Here is an 18,609-nt window from a genome sequence, read left to right as displayed (position 1 = left end):
AGCACTGTGGGTAAGAAAAGAGTCAAAGCATGTTCTCATGATTCCCAAACTCACCAGAAAACAACGAGAATCACAGTGCAGTTTTAATGTAGGTTGTAAGGAGCTCAGTGCCAGTAAACGGTAAGAGAAGATCCTTTGCCAAATATGCTGTTGCCTGTTTTACAGTAGCCGTAAGTCCATCTTTGTCCCCTCTTGAGGTGGTTTGTGGAAGCAGGTGATGGAACGCATCACAGCTCCTTCCCTGGTGGGAAAGCCATGATGGACAAGGGTCTTGAAAAGCGAGATTTCACCCCAGCCATCAAAAAAAATGAGACGCCACAAGGCCCAGTCTACACACATGGATGCTCTGTCTGCGATTCCGGAGTCATGTGTTGTTCCTGCTGAACCTCACATCACAGGAGGCTTCCTTCCGACTGGAATCTGTCACTGCAAGAAATTGTTTCCAAAAAGCTGCACAATTAGGGGTCGGCTTTGCAAACATTCTTGGTGGAATTGAGAGGCAATTGGCACAACCCAGTGAATAATCCCTTTAGGAGCCTTTATGAACCCAGCACAATGGCTGTTTACAGTCCTGCTTATAGACCAGGAGTGTTAACAGGCCTTTAGAAAAATCCAGGTAATTGAAGCTTTTGTCTTTCAATGAGCCCCCGTTGCTTTCAACAGTTGCCATTCTCCACATTTTCTTTAACTTTTTTTGTTTTGACAAGGGCTTTTGTCCCTCAACAACAGCAGCGTGGGAGGTGGGCCCAGCCGGGTAGTGGCCTCAGCCTTCACAAGGCACACCATGGCCGCCTCCTCCTCACACAGGATAAGTTGGCTTTTAGGACTCAGAAAATCCTCTGTGGCCAAACTGGAGTTTCTCCTACGACTCTATTATTCATTTCAACATCCCAGCAATGCAGCGTCCCCGCCTCAGGCCCTGTGCTGAGCCGGGGATCTGCTGGGGCAGAGGTGAGGAGGAGGCTGGGGCAGAGCGGGCGTGTGGAGGCTGAGGGCAGTTCCCACAGAAGCTGAACGAGCCCTTTGAAACCAGGGATTTCCAACACGCACACCCCTGGCGAAGGGAAGGGAGAGGGGTCAGCAGTGCTTCTGCTTTTCGCAGCTCTGTCTGGGCCCGTTTGGTTTTGCTGTCGTTGGTTTTTCTGTGCTGTTGCTCGTTCAGTAGCCTCTGGGTTCCTGTTTCTCGATGTGAGTGTGGGAGCCTGTTCCTTTTACATAAAACTAAGAAAACGTGTGGGAATTCTGAAGCCTGGGGCCTTTTCCACCAAAGCTGGTTGTATTTTCTTCAGGAGTCAGTGGGAGGTTAGCCTAGGTTGGTAGCCATGAGTCTCAAGATTCCTATCTTCTTGTATGTTAAGCCGAAGTCCAAGTTTTATAAATATCAGTGTGTTAATTCTTCCCCCACAAAATCTCATCCCGTAGGCCAGTTTGGGACATTCTCACATGGATTAAGATATGGTATTTTGGTGGTTTAAAGCCAGGTAGGAATCAATACAAAGGACAGTTTGTGTGCATGAGTGATCCTACACGGCTGCAGAGGGGGCAGAGGACTTGCTTTCACAAGGCAAACAAGAAATTAGGCAACTCACTGCCACAAATACAGTTTTTAAACCACTCATCTTGCAGTCACAGCTTCACAGAAGGCTCTGTGTCCACACTGAGCCACGTTCACGTGTGGATCTGCATCCACAGCCCTGCTGGCTTCTGCAGTTGCAAGACTGATGCAATCATGATTAAAGTAAGGAAGATGTAAGCTAAAATGAAACAAAATTCTTTGCTGTCTTTTCCATTTTAAAAGCAATTAATTATGAAGTCTTTCCAGATCCTGAATGGGGAAAAAAGTATCCTCAGAAAGCAGATGTTTGCTTCATTCATATGTCTGTTTATAAAATTTGGCATGTGGATTTGATGGTTCACCGGCTTTTTGCAACTTTCACTTATCTACATGAGACAAAGTTGCATATTGGTACAAAGCAAAATTAGGCATCTAAATAAAGTAATTCTGCACCTTTTAGTAATGTAAACCATCTGTAATAGGGTTTTATACTCATTATAGGTATACAAATTTTGGAGGTCAAATCTGTTTTCAACAAGAAAAACCCTCTCCTCTTTTTTTTTTAATATCATAGTGCAGTACGAAATAGGAAGACAAGTTTTGTTACAAAACCAGAGAAGACTAAAATACTGCCTTGTATTTGAATAATAATGCTTACTAAAGTCTAAAAAATTGTTTACATCGCAAATATTTTTAAGCTGAATTTGGTAATGTTTACAGTACTGAGGTTTTATTAAACCAGGGCTCATAGGCAAAAGCATCTGAGTTTTAATGATAATTCTGAATGCTTTCTAGTCAACGGATTTTGCAGTTTAATTTATTTGGTTATTTTATTACTGCAGCGTATAATTCTTTAAGCCCCTGTTAGAATTAAAATTCGTATTGATATTGCCTAAGTATACAATTCGAAGAAACCCATGTCTGTGTGTGCTAACTTATTTTTATGCCATTCTTGTGATAGGTGTAATTCTATTGTAACGTACTTTAGTCTGAACCACGAATCACGTCGTCAAAATATTCTGCCTCTAAAATGCGTGTGTTCACATTGAATGAGCACCAAGATTAAAATGGTAACTTAGGATACTTTTGCATAGACCAGCTTTAAAGGGTAAAATAACAAGGTCTTTGTGACCCACTCCATTATGCTGGTAATTTGGGGGAATGCACAGTCGCTGTAGCATTAGGGCTTGATTTGAGCCCCCCCTGGGTGGAGGTGAAAGGCTTCCCTCTACTCAGCCAGTGTTTCTCAGGAGCATGTAAATAATAAGAAGTGGACTGCTGTGACTGCATCTTCCCCCACCCCCCACCTCGGTTTTGATGAATGTGTTGCTCTGTCAGTGTGAATTATCGCTGTCTTGAGCAAGCACAAATGCAGCAGGTACTGGGGCAACCTTTGCCCAGCAAACCTGTTCCAGCGTATCTCAGTGTGATGGACAATTAGTCCCATTCCAGGCCCAGAACAGAGACTTCTAATTGTTTGTGGTTGCATGACATGGGTTTGGGGAAGTCAGCAGATGGCTGCTCATGATGATTTATCAGGACTGATTTTACTTTTGGTTTGTGAAAAAAACCAAAAACTGTATTTCATATAACAATTTTCACAGAGGTCAGTGACAGAATAAAAGTCACAAAAAAGGCACAAATAGCTTATGGCAAGGTATTTACTAAAGACATGGCTATTTGATGTCTTGCCTACTACAAAGTAATTGGCTGGGACTTTGTGCAGTTTGCTGGTATTAACACTGGTTATTCCCATAGAACTTGCCCACCCACAGCTCCTGGCCCCTGCAAAGCAGTGTCCTGTCACTTCTTCCATTTTTCTTCAGGTTCTTTCTTTTACAGAATGATCTAATACAGTTAGATCTGTGCACATCCTACTAAACAGTTGGATTTCTCTGTGACAAACATGCTGTGGATCATGTGGGGTGGTGTAAAATAGTTTCATTTTGAAAGAAAAAGAGTTCTGCGTAGTCAAGACTATAGAAAAACAGATTCCTTAAACCAAGCATTTTCACTGCAGTAAAATGGGAATAAGGTGTCAGTTGTGAAGCTGAGCACTCTTCACTGCAGAATCACTGTGGGAGATTCCTCCAATATTATTGAGGCTCTTCGTGTGCTCAGTGTGTTCCAGAGAATTTAAAAATAAAAGGTTGCTCAATGTTTGGGGTCAATCATTTCATGTGCCAAATAGAAGAAGAAGAGATTAAATATTCTCTCATAAATCAGCAGAAAACTAAGAATGTAACAGCTGAAATTTCTGTTGTGTGACTTAAGGATAAAGGATGTGACAGGAAAGATCTGCCTCCCCCGCTCCAGGAGGAAATCTGGACAAAATGACCAAACAGATCTATTCCTCCTTTTACATTCATGACACTGAAGCATTTGCATTCTCATGGCCCATTTCCATATCTGGGGCTTGTCACTGCTGGCTTGCAGAGTCCCCTCTGTGAATTCCATAAGGTGCTGCCAGTTACAGAAACCCACCGGGCCATCCCCATCAGCAGTTGGCTGAAGGAGAAAATTCCCATTGGGCACCAAGGCTACAAAACACACTGACCACTTCTGTCAGCATAACAGACACCAAGAGATTTACTTCTGTTCCCAACTGTAAATCTTTGTGAGCTCCAGCCAGCAAGATGTGCATGTCCTGAAATGTTCAGTGCTCAAGTTATCTTTCCATCATTTGTGCTGTGAAAATAGAGCATTTCATTTTCAGAGCCTGAAAGAGATTGCACTCCAAAACTCTTTAAGTAAACACTTCCTCCTGGGATCGTGATCTCATTCAAACTAAAAAATGTACCAGAATTTATGATGTATTTTAATTACTATTCTTGGTACCACTCATTAAATTAGAAATTGATTGCCAGTTTCACAGTTTCCTTGTTAGATGACAAAGTGCTTATCAAGGTGAAGCAATGCAAAACTGTTACTATATATTCCCCAATTTAGGATGATAAAAAGGCATGCTTTTTGTTGTGGCACTCATGTTACAGTGGTTGTTATAATGCATCGCTGATTGTCTTTTTTGTTTAAAGTTTCCTTTTTCCCATCCAAGTAAGAGTACACCATAAATTTGTGTAAGAGAGAATCTGGCTTTGTCTGGTTTATGCTAGCAATGTAAAAGGCATTACTGCAAACATCCGAAGTGTGTTTCATTGAACTGTGAACATCATAAACAGCTATCCTAAAGATTTAAGAGGATGATGCAAAAGATCCCTATATATAAAGGTGTTTCTCAAAGTCTTTTTTTCTCTCTCTAATCCACAGTGTGACAGCGAGAGCGATATTGACGATAAGGTAAGACTGAATTTTCTTATTTCATATGCTTGGAAATTCCCTGATAGTCAAAAAAAGAATGAATTTGAAAATAACATTTTCCTCCAGTCTTCATGTCAAATTTAAAAATATCTACAGTTGAATGCAAAAGCATCAGATTAGCTACTCTGTGATCTTCACTAGCTTCTGTTTACAGGAAAGAAAGTCCCGTTAACATAATAGTCTTTCTTGATTATTATGTGAGCATTTGGTGAGACCTGAGTTAGAGTGTTAGTGCTGTATCAGAGGAAGTTTTCTCTGATAACTTGTCAGGAGCCTGTATTTTATATATAGCAACCTTTGAAGATGTCAATTTTGTAATCAGTTTAGAAGATGGGACCTGCCCTCCAAGGCAGTGTGGTAACTGTCAAGGAGTGTTTTGTTGTGTTGCATGCATATTTATCACAGAGCAATGATTTTTCTGACCTTCTTTTGAATACAGGGGTTGGTCATTGAAAGGTTGTAGTTGTGTTTGTGTATGGGGATTTCTTGTTCACCTCTGCAAGGAAAACAGACAAGTCCCACTGTGTAGCACCTGTGGCACCATGATTTTAAGCATCAAATACACAAAAGACTTGTGTATTCCTTGCCAGCTTCTGGCAGATAAACCTGGCAGTCTCAGGTCAGATCTTCATCAAACCTTTATTGTATTTTGGCTGTCCAGTCTCTTGCATTCATTCATGAGAAGCTGTGGCACAGAGTTTTCTCCTGGATCAGCATTACAGAAGTAAAGGCTGACTTCAGATAGCCCTGTGTCCTCAGCAGCACACCCGGCTGCAGCCATGCATCAGAGGTTACCATGAGTTCAAGAGACTAACAACTTCTCCTGGTTAAGCCTTTTTATTTTTGTTAGTATTGTTAGAGCTTTAGAAACATTAGGGTTTCTTCAACTTCTTCTTTTAAAATGCCATCAGATACTAAATATCCTTGGAGTATGGCAAAAGCTGTGTTTTGAGATGAAGGCTTGATTGAAGAGAAACATTTAAATCATGTGTGTTGAATGAAAGAAACTGTACATATTTTATATTACTTTAATTTTGTATGTGTATATATGTGTAAAGTCACTCCCTGAAACCACCCCTCTCCCCAAGTTCTGTTTCTTACAAGGTTACACAGCAGCAGAGCTGACAGCAGGGGTGGCAAGGGTAAAATATTATTTCCTAAAAGCTTAGATACCATGGGGTTAAAACATTTCTTAGACTGCCCAATCAAAGGAAGTAAAAGCAATCACTTAGAAAACTGTTTAAAGATCTGCCAGTCAAACCTCAGATGAAGTTGTAAGTGACATGTAGTTTTATTATACAGCTATGCTATTAATGATTATCTAAATTACACTGGTAGACCCAGCTAGCGGCATTACATCTGAGACTGACGTTTGTTAGATTAGGTTTGACTTCACCTTGTAGAGAAGAAATTGAAATCTGAACAACATTGATTAGCTTTCAGAATGTGGGATCTGAGGTTACCTTCAGAGGAAGCTGCATTGTGTTTGGCTGGTAACTTGCTGTCCTTTACAGCAAATGAAAGGCTATTACAGTGTTCCTTACCATTAATATGACATTTCTTTACATTTCTGTAACTGTAATTTGACCTTCCAGGCTCACCTATTTCCCAGCTACCTTCTCCTTAAGGTGACTCTAGCTTAATAATAACATTGCTTTTCTTCATAAGGAGAGCAGCACAAGATCATCATCTTTCTATCTCTTGCCTGATCTGCAGAGACATGAAACATGACACAGTTCTATTAAATAGGCCTCTGGAATTACGTGGGGTTGCTTTTCTTGTCAGCAGAGATGTGGGCACATGCATGTAAACTCACCAGGGTTGAAGTGAAGATGCTTCAAACCTTCCATGGGGATAATGTAAGTGCAACATTGCCTTCCAGCTGGGGACCACAGGCAGCCTGGCTTGCTCTGTTGATACCTGACATACTACACTCCCCTGGAAATTCATTCAGTGTTTGTCTAAAACTTAACTTGACTGATGCAACAAAGAGCTATAAAAATTTTGGTGTGTCTGTCCTGAGGGACTACACTCATTTTCCCCCTTCCATGTGATGGCAAAATGTATCTCCTGCTAGTGCTCCCAGGCTATTGCAGCCAGATGGAGTATTCAGCATACTGCCTAGCCCAGCATCTGCCTTCCTGAATTACGTGGCGGGTCGGCTTCATTCCCCACTGCTACAGAGCAATGCTGCCCTGCTGCCTGGTCAGCAAGAACCAGCGTTTTCGAGGTACACCTACACACGCTGGCACTAAGGAAGGGCAGGGCAGGAATTACTAATGTACTTCTGATTTGCATAATATTTTTTGTTAGTCACAAACAGTGGATCAGTCTTGTCTGCGTAAAAGTCACGAGGAAAGCAGACAAAAAAAGTTCATGTACAAGCACAAACTGAGTCAGCGACAGAGCTAGAAGCAAAACTGAAATTTTCCACCTCCTACTTCTCTCTCTGTACCATGCTAGTAATTATCCACTATTTATTTAGTTCTTAGGTATATGGGCTATTGAGCTCTTAATGTTTTCAAACACAGACGTTCGAGTAAAATTAAGGTTTTACCCTTGCTGCATTATAAAATATAAACACCCTCCTGTCCTCCTGATGGTTTGGGTTTTTTCCTTGTGCAGTGCAGTGCAGGGCTCCAGGGGAGAAAAGCAATTGAGCATAGTCAGTCACATGTACAGTGTATCAGAAAGAGGAGCCATTACTTTAGTGCAAGGTACAGTTTCACAGCACACTGTGAGAGTGTTTCCAAACATTGCACTGCTGTTTTTAATAGTCGGGAAAGAGGAACTCAAGGCTGGGGACTTGTCAATCCCATCTACTTTCTGAGAACTGTCTCTGGCCAAGTATAGCCTTTCACTTCTGTAGCACTGCTGAAATCTCAGAGGAAGTAAGTGGGATGATGCTTTCTCACACCTATCATTCTGTCACCACGCGCTTCTCACAGAACCGTTTGAGATACCCAAACTAATAAAGTGAGCTGTCCAGCCATTTAACCAAGCGAGAAACTTAGCAAATCACGCATTCCCAGAGATGGCAATGCAAATCCTGCTTCCTTTACTGTATGTTCAATGAAGGACATTGGTTTGGACTCTGCAGCTGTTAGGAGGATTGCAGTGTTGCTTGCCAAAGCTGTAGAAATGATACGGTGCTTTTTGAGAGGGAGGAGGGAGAGAAAGGGAGTCAGTCTGATACTTGTATTACACTGTCTCTGCTCTATGCAGTAGCTGAGATGTGAAGCTCACGGTCCATAAACATTGTTACTGAAAATATATACTTCCTTTAATAGCAACAACAGCATTAACAGATAGCAATTACCCTTCATTTTCAGGAACTATAAAGTCTCCATTAATTCAAGATTTATGTAGTTATAGCATTTAGCACAGGAATAACACCACAGAGAATTGGTTTATACACATGTAATGAGAGAGCTTATGGCATACTTTAGTGAACATTAACATAATAGAGTAATATAAACCATCAACAGTTCCACTTATTGTCTCTTACCTGCTTTAGCATCACTGTGAAAAGTGGCTAGCAGCTTGGTAATGTGCTCTGTTAAATGGTGTTCTGCAGAAAGCCAAAAGTCAACTTGTGTAAAACAAGGGAATGAGTAATCTCTGCTCATTACTCCAAAATGTTGCTCTCATTTTTTTAATAACAGTGTTCAAGATTGCATTAAAAAAGCGCCTGTTTCTTTCTTTAAAAGTAATTCAGTGTTCATGTTCTTCAGTCTTGGACTTCTGTCTGGTCTGTGGGCAATTGTGGGTTGTCGGCTTAATTACATGGCCCCGCCACGTAAGTCAGCTTTCCAAATCAGGGGTTAGATATCAAGCATTCTTCATTTAATGTGGTGCTAAGTAAGATGTGGAAAAAATGGAATTGTATTTCTAAGTTCAGTCAGTATTTACTGTATATTTGTTCTGTAGTTTGTGTTTTAGCTATAGCAAGCAACCTCTGAGACAGGTAAAGTTAAATCCAAGGTGGAGACAAAAAAGTTTTGAAGTCATTTTTTTCTCATAACTTTCTGCAGCAGCCCAGTGAGTTCCTTAGGTGGTGCTTGTGGCAGTGTGAATCAGCCTTGCCATGATGTAGTTTTCCAGAGTCCCAGTAGGTGCCTGGAAGTCAAGAACAAGAGGAGCAGGTGCAGTTTAGCCTGTGATAGATGAGAGGAGGGCAGCACAGTGGTGCTGTGATCCCTCCACCTGAGGCTGGGTTCCCATCCTGCTACGTGCTGTAAAAACACAGAACAGCCCATGGCTTAAGGATGAGATGAGGGAGAAGGGAGCCAGGTAAATGGGGGGACACTGTCAACAGCAGCACTGTTTCAGTATGCCAGCAGCCTCGTTGTTGTCCAGCTTTGGTTTCATGGGCATTAATCTAAAGGGGGTATTTGTAGGTATTAGGGTTTTAGAGGCATTTGAGAGGGAAAGTCAGGTAGTTTTATGGCCGTGAATGGGAAATTATTCTCTGTAGCAAAGGCACGGTGGTAAGTAGTGAGGAGGTGCTTATTTGAAAGTTTAACGAGGGAGTGATCAAATCAGACCAGTGAGAGATGAAAGTTTACAGCAATGCTGAATGTCAGTGTTGGGAAGAAGAGGTAAGCTGTGAAAGAGTCAAAACACGCAGTGATAGTTTGCCATTCAGGAAGTGAGAAGCTGTGTAGGAAGCAAAGCCACAGACTAGGAAAATGATCTTGCAGCAACTTTTCCCTGGCACAAGGACACAGTTACATCTGCTGTCTCCAAAGGAAAGATAGAATGGTAAATGAAGGGTGAGGTAGCTTGACCAAGAATTTAGTTGTGTGGATAAACAGAAGATGCTCATTATGTTATAGAGAAAAAGGATATACAGGACTTAAAACATAGGTTGAATATTTTGATGTCAGGAGTGTTGGGAGTCAAAGAGAGTGCTGAAAACTGTGGACTTGAGTGAGAGACGGAGGTGATAAGAGTAGAAGCAATGACAAGAATAAACTGCATGGGTGATCTGGGGGATGAAATTATCACTGTTGTTTCAGCTGTGTTGACCTTGAAAGGGTATCCACAAGCCCACAGGAAAAATCAAGTTCAGGCAGCAGGAGAAAGGGATGTAATAATGAAGAGAGATCTAGGAGTTGCTCTAGCAGGAATGGTCATTCTGTATGTTTGTGTATGGCAATGGAAAAAGTGGGTTCCATCTGATAAGTCTGTTGTTTTTGTGGGGCTGGAAGTTTAGTTCCCACTTCAGATAATCTGTTATTTGCTGGTTTTGAAGCCTGCCCAGACCAAGGTCCCAAACTGGTTTTGTCCATCATTCAGTTGTCCTTTCCTCTAAGAAATTAAACTTGGTACTTTTCCAGAAATTGAGATTCATACTGGTTGCAGCAGAAGGGAAAGATCAAAACCAATATTGAACTGAGGGCTTTCACATGGCAGTATTTGCACTTCTGTTAGCATTACACTTCAGTCTATGACAGTTTTCAGCTGTGGCTATTAATGAGAAATCTCCATTTGCCAGTTACTTCCCAGCTGGCTTCTCAGACAGAACTGAAGTGGTTTTTACCATAGGATGCACTGGCTTATGGACAGTAGTGCTGAATGCCCTTGTGGATGTGTGTGGTTGGGCTCTGCTGCAGGCTTAGCATCACGCAGTAGTATTGCATATATGCATGTGCATGCACAGAATCTGTGCTTCTGCTGAGGTTTAATTCTTACAGACTGAAAATCCAGTGATACAGAGTGAAAACTAGTGAGAAAGCTGACTCCCATATAGTAATAACTGTAAAGACTGTTAGTTCTCCTAATGGAAGAAAGCCTCTGTTTTACAGACAATCTGCATGTTGTTATTAGAAACAGATCTGCTTTTTAAACAATATCAAAATATTGAATTTAAAATAACCCTGTAGCCCTTGAAAGATTTGGGTGCTATAAACAGGCAAATGCAATGTTGTTGCCAGTACAGGAAGACAAAAATTCACCACTCAGTGAATTTGTTTTATTTCATCGTTCTCCATGAATAGATTTACCAGAAAAATAGCATCCTCTAAGCCCTCTGCATACCCAGTTCACTCAGTTGCTCTTTGGGAAATGCCAGATGGGGGAGAGACTTGGCATGCCCTGGGCTTCCATCGTTCCACCCACCATGTGCGTGGAGCAGACATAAAAGTTCCCACTGAGACTTGGGGCAGTTGAGTTAAGCCCTGCAAGTCCTTCCAGAGAGAGAGGAGCCTTCCAAGTTGTGCTTCTCTACTACAACTGCAGTAAATATTATTAGTAATAATAGCCCTTCTTGACCTTCATATTTAAATAAAGCAAGAATGCAGTTAAAAAAATGAAACAGAAGAAAAAGCTTCAGCACCAATGTGCTCCTTCCTACTGAGATTTTGTGGTTTTCTCTTTTCCAGACAAAAACTCAAATTTTAAGTACATTAGTCTGTATATAACAAGCTGAGTCATCATAGTCTGTGGTGCCCATATTCGTTCTTGAAAATGTAGAAAAGAGGTTTCAGAGCAAACAATGAGAAGAGCCTTCTAGTTTTCTGAAAAAAAATCCATCATAACTCACATAAAAGGGTTGAAGAGATCTTATGGAGAGCTCTTGGGAACAACAGGATAATACCAGTTCTGTTGCTGGCAGTCAGCGTGTCCCTGGCTCTCTGCTTTCTCTATTGTTTAACATCTCCCTCTTCCAGTTCCCCATCCATGAGCATTTTCTTACCTTACCAGGGGCCTTGTGAAGAAACTTTTAAGATCTGAGGAAACAGGGAAGAGAGCAGTCATGTACAGCTGTCTGCCCACATCAAGAAACACCATTATAACATAGTCTGAGCTCCAAAGGGCTACCTGTGCAATGGCAGTAACTCCTTGGAAGGTGATCAGATAGAACATAACAGAGTAGGCAGGTGATAGGAATTGGCAATTGAGTTAGGCAATTCAATTAATTAAATCGAATGATATAATTAACCATAAAGATGCCAAGGAGATGAGAATTCTGGAGGATGCATGCTCCAATAGCTACAATTGCAGGCCCTCATTTGGCTGGCAGAGTTTCTCATTCCTGTATTCCAAAATGGTTTGCCAGGTTAAGTAATACAGAGGGGCACAGTGTGCAGCGCTGCGTCCCCGGGCAGGAATGAAGGATACAACTCAAGCGAGCTCTGTTCCTGCCCTGGCTGCACCTGGGATGGGAAAATGAACATTCCTCTGCTCTGCCCATCCTTAATGCTCAAAGCATGTTATCTGCAAACATGAGACTTTTCCCTCATCACAAAATGCCAGTTAGAATGTCACTTCTGATTCTGTATTAGTCATTACTGGTTTCTCTGTATGTACTGTAAAGATTGTGTAATTCCAGTTAATATTTTATACTTTTTAACATTTCCTGATGGTCTTTAATAGCTGAGTTCTACCCAGCTGTGTTTTTCTTGAGAAGGAAAATGTTCTCCTTAGCAAGCGGCTCATGTTTGGTTTTGTAGTATCTGAAAGCTTCGCTTGATTCCTGTTATGGCTCTTGGTCTTCCAAAGTCTCATTTGCATTTTGATGAGTTTCCTCTAATTTTGTTTGATACCTGTATGACTGTCTGAGGAATGTGATTCTACATTTCAGTCAAAGCTGTGCATAAATCCAAAACAGAGCAGTGGCTTAAATGAGGCTTTTATGAGTTCTTGTCTGCTTAAGGTGAACTCTGCAGGTTGTGCTCTGGGGCACATGGCGCCGCACAGCTCCCATCAGCTCTGTGCGTGGAGTGCCAGGAGCATCGGCCGGCCTTGATCATACCCACTGATGCCCAGTCTTCCACTCTTCAATGCTCAGATTGAAATATCTCAAACACACACAACAGGCTTGGTTTCCACAGTTTCTAAGCCTGGTCTTGGCCTTTGCCACACCTGTGTCAAAATTAGTTGGAGATCTTTGCCTAAATCTTTGGCAGCAGCTGACTTAATTTGTGGTTTACTACTCCTGACAGTTTATTGGGGAAGCAAAGCGCGCCTTCGTCTCCAATAATAAACAGCCCACCCGCCGACACTTTGACAGACTTAATGGTTTTTTTATACAAAAATGGACAGACTTAATGTTTCGACTGTAGCGATCATCTGTCCTGATCTCCTTAATGAAATTAGATTAAGTGCACCTGGGAAAATGCTGAGACGGCACATTGCCTTCATCACCTTCCTTAATTTAAAACCAATTTGCGGGGAAAATATCCTCTGAAGCTGAGGGAGGCAGAGAGAAGGGGGAGGGAAGGGGGTTTTAAAATCTATCTGGATAGCTACTGGCAGTTTTAATTCCTTTCCCTGCTGGCAATGTGAAATATTAACAGCCTTAAGAACTGCGAGTTTAAAGACTTACTAACCTTTTTGCCTTTCTTAGGGGAAACAGAAACAAAACAAAATCTTTACCATGAGGATCACATATAGGAACAAAGTCCAGGATATGCTGGGGCTAGGAGTTGGGGCTGGGCAGGGAAGAGAGAAATGGCTGAAATGTGAAAGTGTCTTCTTCCAAGAGCTAGACCATGTTTTCCTAAAATATATTGTAACCTCTAGGTGTTGGTGGTGCTCACTGTCTGCTTTTACCTTGATAATGATTTAGTTGTGCAGAAAAATAGTAATTTGCCCACATAGCTGTGAAATCAGCTGCAGTGTGTGCAATATAATGTGACCTGAAAATGACTGCAAATGTTCCTTTGGCTCATTCTGAGGAGAGCAAGAAACATGTCTTTTTAATTAAAAATAAAACGTTGCAAAGAATAACAATAACTTTTTTTTTTTCCATGAAGGATGATTCCTGTTCTCTCACTGACTCCACTGATTGGAAACATGCTAACATGTTTAGCTCAAGGTCTTCCAGTGCTGAGGTGGTCAGAGAGCACAGTAGTCTGTGATAGGCTGGAAAGTCTCTTTATAGCAGAATTTAAATGCTTACAGCCTTTGTTATTTGGAATGTTACAGTCCAAGCTCAACCACGCAGTTGATTTATCCATCTCCTGTCTCCGATTTCAGTATTGCAGGAACAGGAAAACTGATGCTAGAGATGGGCATTTTCTGCTGCTTGAAGATGATTTTATTTGCTTAAAATTGGCTTTGTTCTTTGTGAAAGCTTTCACAGCCCAGGTTGGGCAGAGATGTCTACCTTGTGTCTGGCCACTCTCAGGATCACTGTGAAGGCACACCAAAAAGGGAAGTCCTGTGTAAAACAGTTCTCTAAAAATGTCTGGTAACAGGCTGGGGTTTTGTTGAGGTAATTGATGCACAGTCACTCCTGTTCCTTCAGCTGCTGCTGATCACCACTCAGGACCTCAGTCATGGTGACCTGTGAAGGAAAAGTCGTTCAGAACAACCGCGTTGAAAGTCTCAGCTAAATAATATTAATTCGTGAAGGTGGGGCTCCATTTTCAAAGGTACTCCTCACCCTAATCAAAGTCAGCAGAGTCCGTGGATGCTCCATGCATCCCAAAATCTGTTCAGCCATCTTCATCCACTTGACTGGTCTATCAGTGGGACTCCTTATGTAAGTAGGAGTTTGTATGAGTAGACCAATTGCTGTCAATGAATAATTTAGATGATTTAAGCCTCAGACGTGCTTCTTAATAATGAGGGAAATCAGCCCCATATGTCCTTGTCCATAAATACTAGAAGATGGGGACAAGTCACTTTTAAATGGGATTCATTTATTTTTAAATGGAATCATGATAAGTGTTTTAAAGGTAATCAAGCATGTGTAGCTATCCTGAATATTATAAATATAAAAGAACATTAGCCTAAAATTGAAGGGGACCCCATTCATATATAAACTGAATTAAGGTGTCATGCAAGGGTAAAAGTGCAGAGTAACCTCTGGTAACCAACAAAGATTTTAAGGTGTTCTTTTTATTAATTGACACAAAGGTGGCTGAAGTGACCAATGAGTGTTACACATGTCACTATATATTATGGACACAGTTACTGAGTGACTGCAGCCATTTTCACCCTCTTTAAATTTGTAGATAACCTCACCCTCCCTGCAAAAGGTGAAGTTGAGGGAAGTAAGAATTTCTATACTGTGATTATTGAGCTTGTCCCCATAAAAAAACATACATCCTACCAAAAAGGTCTTCCTCCTATCCTTGTATTTTTAGTCCCTTTTTTTTGTGAAACATGAGTTCCTTGTCCTTTTCCCATCTCTCAGTTTTTGTCTGATGGCATCAGTGGTATCTCCTCTGTTCGGCCTGTGCTGTTGGCCCTGAGCTGTAAGACGCCAATCTCTTGTTGGTGGTTTTCTCCATGAGATAGGCTGTCTTCAAGGACAAATCTGTGGCTCTTCCCCACAAAACCTGTCAAATGTTATATATAGGATGGTATGCAGATAGTGGTTGTTTGTATTTACTGCAAGTGTTGCATTTTAGGATCCGTAAGACACAGAATCCGTATTGAGACACAGGGAAAGGGAGAAGTATGCCTGCCAGTTATTTTTAGTAGCACTGTAAAGTCAATTAGAACTAAAGCAGACGTGTATTAGAAGTTAATTCATATTAAAAATAGCACTGCACTAGCTACCACTTTCATCTGGAAGCAGGTGCAAGTCTGTGCTACTTGCTTTTAATGTGGTCTAGTGCAAAAACAAAAGGATGTTTTTAAGCCATCTTATTAGTTTCAGGAGTTATTATATCCCACCTTCTTAGCCAGTCTCTATGATCATTGGTGTTGAACTGATTTGTCAGTGCTGCCAGTTTGCATTGCCATGGATGTAAAGGAGGTGGGAGGAAGGACAGTTCCTGCCTGGGCAATCTTACGGTTTCCAGCTGCAATTCTTGGCTGTTCAGCTGGTGGATATGTTCGGTACAGTAGCAGTTCTTGAAAACATTTCAAACAGGCCTGTAAGCACCAGTGATCATTAGATCCATTCTGGAGTATAATTTCAAACTTTCTTCTCCATCCCTGCCCTGTCTCCTTTTTGCCTTGCCCTCTGCCTTGTGGTTGTCTTTCAAGTTAATGTTGTCCAATGCAGATAAACACAAAAAGGATTGAACAGAGGTAGAAGAGATGATGTTGTTATCTCTTGATGCAGTTACTCTTCTTTCCTCTATTCAGCAGAATGACTGAGCAATGCTAATCATGTACCTAAGTCTCCTCTGCATCAGTTTCGATACTTGCTGAAGTGCTGTGAGACAGCAGAGTGAGCCAGTGCCCCAGTGCCCTGCTAAAACCAGACCTGGGTTTTCACTCGCTCCCAAACACGAAGCCCACGGGTGCTGGGAGCATGTTTGGAGTCAGGGCTGCAGCAGCACAGGAGCCATTTCTTGTGGCTGAGTGCTGAAACTCACTGTTCTCTGACCTTCAGTTGTGTCTGGGTCTCAGGCTTGTAGCTTAGGCAAAATTCCCATTCATCGTGCCATTGTAAAGAGCAAACATTGGGGGGGCAGAATAACTCTGCAGCTAGAACTGGATAATGTAGTTCAAGTCCATGGCCCAATTTCTCTGATGATGTTGTTTAAAACATTATTTTCTCATTACCCTTTGTGAGCTGAGCTTCAGAGCTCTCCATTAAAAATAACAGCAGTGACTTGAATTAATTGGTTAGAAAACATTTCTTCTCTCAGCCGTGTTCCACAACAAAACCTGAGGAAGCCAAGAAAAATGCTGGCCCAGATTTGGAAGAAGTTTTGTTTAGAGGCCTGAAGCCTGCACGTTGCTCTGCAGACAAACACTCACATCCGTGGGTCTGTTGTAACTGCCTTGGCTTTACAGGAAAAGAAGCCAGGCCGGCTGCAGGGCTCAAAAACAGTTGCTTGCCAGATTCTGATTTATTTGACAGCCTCCATAATAAAGTAACTATTTGTCTAACTCTTCCTGATTAGTCTGAAGAGGTTCTGCCAATCTGAGGAGGATTGACTAGTCAGGAAACCGCTGGTATTTTGGCTTTTTTTTTTTTTTTTCCTCTTCTTCTTCTTTGGGGGCTGTGATATTATTTGCAATAATTTCTCCTTTATTAAGTTTGGCATCTCAAAATTATTCACTGCTGCAATGTGAACATTTTCCACATCAACAATAAGTCCATTACGGAGAAATTTACAAAAACAAAATGACTTCATATTGCTTGCAGATGTATTCTGTAAAAATAATTGTTTTTCACTAGATTTTAATGTTTCTAGGCCTTTGTAAACATAATGCCTAAATACTTTTATTCAATAAACGAGACCCATTCAGTAATTGCTTGCACATTTGAAGTCCAGTAAATAAGGAGCAGATTTCGACCAAAATCTGTGTATCATTTAAGCTGCTTAGGTCATAGCCCTAAGGCAGAAAAGAACTGGTGAGAAACTTGTGTTTTCAGAAGTAGAGAACTGTGACTTCAGAAACCAAGACAAATAAGCCCCATTTCTCTTTAATTAGTGGATTCCTGCTTTCTTTATTCTTCGTTCAGTAAGGCTGGGAATTCAAAGGAGGCTGGAGATGTTAAGCATTCTGTTCTCTGGACTTTCTTTATAGTCTGGGGATACCAAAGTCCTTGAGGCTCCATTGGAAATCCCATCACACAAACCCATATTTCTTTCCCTGAATGCATTGTTTTCAGGTTGGAAGCACCATTGTACATAGACAGAGAACATACATGCATGTGGAATGGAAATTGTGGCTGATGTCACTAATTGTGTGCCTTGGTTTTATGTGTATTAGGTTTAGTATGTACTAGTTTTTTAAAGCCAGAATGGTATGGGAGACCTCATTGAAGCTAGGAGAACCTCTAGGAAGCATCTTGTTGTCTTAAGTTTGGGCAAAATGTCAACTTAAACAAAAAAGGCAGTGCATGAATAACTGGATATTGCTTGTCATGCAAGAAAATAACTTACAGAGCAAAGTAGAATCCAGAAATAAAATTGAAATAAGAACAAAAACAAACAAATACCACATGTATTGTAATTCTTGTGTGAGACATGTTTGGTGGAGTCCTTAAATCAAACAGCTTACGGACTACATTGAGGAGCTCTCATCATGCCTGAGGAAAATAATACCCAGTGAAGTATTTTCTGTGGTGGTTTGTTTTCCTCTACAGATATTTTACAAGGCACAGAGACTTTTTAATGGAATCAGGGAGGGAAAAGGTCATCTAAAAGACAATGTGTCATTTTTCCTTGGACCTTTTTACCTTCTGTTCTCTGGACACTGTATTCTCATGGGTGAATCTCTGGCCTGTTCAAAGGCAGCAATAAAATCCTGTTTCATTTAAGTATGATTTCAGCTAGTTTCAGCAAGAACACACCTCACTGTCCCTGAGGCCACCATGGTCTTTTAACATGGGTGCACAGGTAAACAGTGGCAAAGTAGGCTTTTCTCTGGATGAAGGTGTGTGGAGGAAATGAGCAGTCATCTCTTATGGCACTAGGGATGTGGGGTGCAGCAGGTCACACTGACCCCGTTCCAGGTGACAAGTCATGAAAAGCAAGCCCTGTGAGAAAAACTGGCTTTGTATATATCAGTCCTTAATCTTTTGCTCGTGTGTATAACAGGGTGTTTCCCTGCCATCACAGGTCATTCCCAGCCAGCTCGCTCCATGTCTGATTTCCTCTCCTTTCCCTCCTCCTATCCAAAGAACAACAGCCCTAAAACCCCATAAAGCTTTGCAGCTGTTTTCACACATAATTAAATTGTCCTGGGTAATCCTTGCCAGTGGCCTTTCATACAGTGGTGGGGGAATCACATTGAAGCCACCGCCATGATTTGATTACTGGGATTCCTGTCCAGATCAGCTGCTCCACGAAGGCATCTGTGATGTTTCC

At 41.4% G+C, this 18,609-nt stretch overlaps 1 protein-coding gene across 18 annotated transcripts in view; it reads left to right on the top strand.

Annotated features, from left to right (window-relative positions):
* FBRSL1 (fibrosin like 1) overlaps positions 1–18,609 on the top strand; it is a 516,916-nt gene that overhangs the window by 333,323 nt on the left and 164,984 nt on the right. For all 18 annotated transcript variants that reach the window (XM_032128440.1, XM_032128448.1, XM_032128450.1 and 15 more), the window contains one exon: positions 4,823–4,852. In XM_032128440.1, coding sequence (XP_031984331.1) covers positions 4,823–4,852 — 30 coding nt within the window. The remainder of the gene's footprint in view (positions 1–4,822; positions 4,853–18,609) is intronic.

The sequence above is a fragment of the Corvus moneduloides genome, chromosome 18 (genome assembly GCF_009650955.1).
Source record: "Corvus moneduloides isolate bCorMon1 chromosome 18, bCorMon1.pri, whole genome shotgun sequence".
NCBI lineage: Eukaryota > Metazoa > Chordata > Aves > Passeriformes > Corvidae > Corvus > Corvus moneduloides.
Note: the sequence above shows the minus strand (reverse complement) of the source record. Positions and strands in the feature narration are given on the sequence as shown.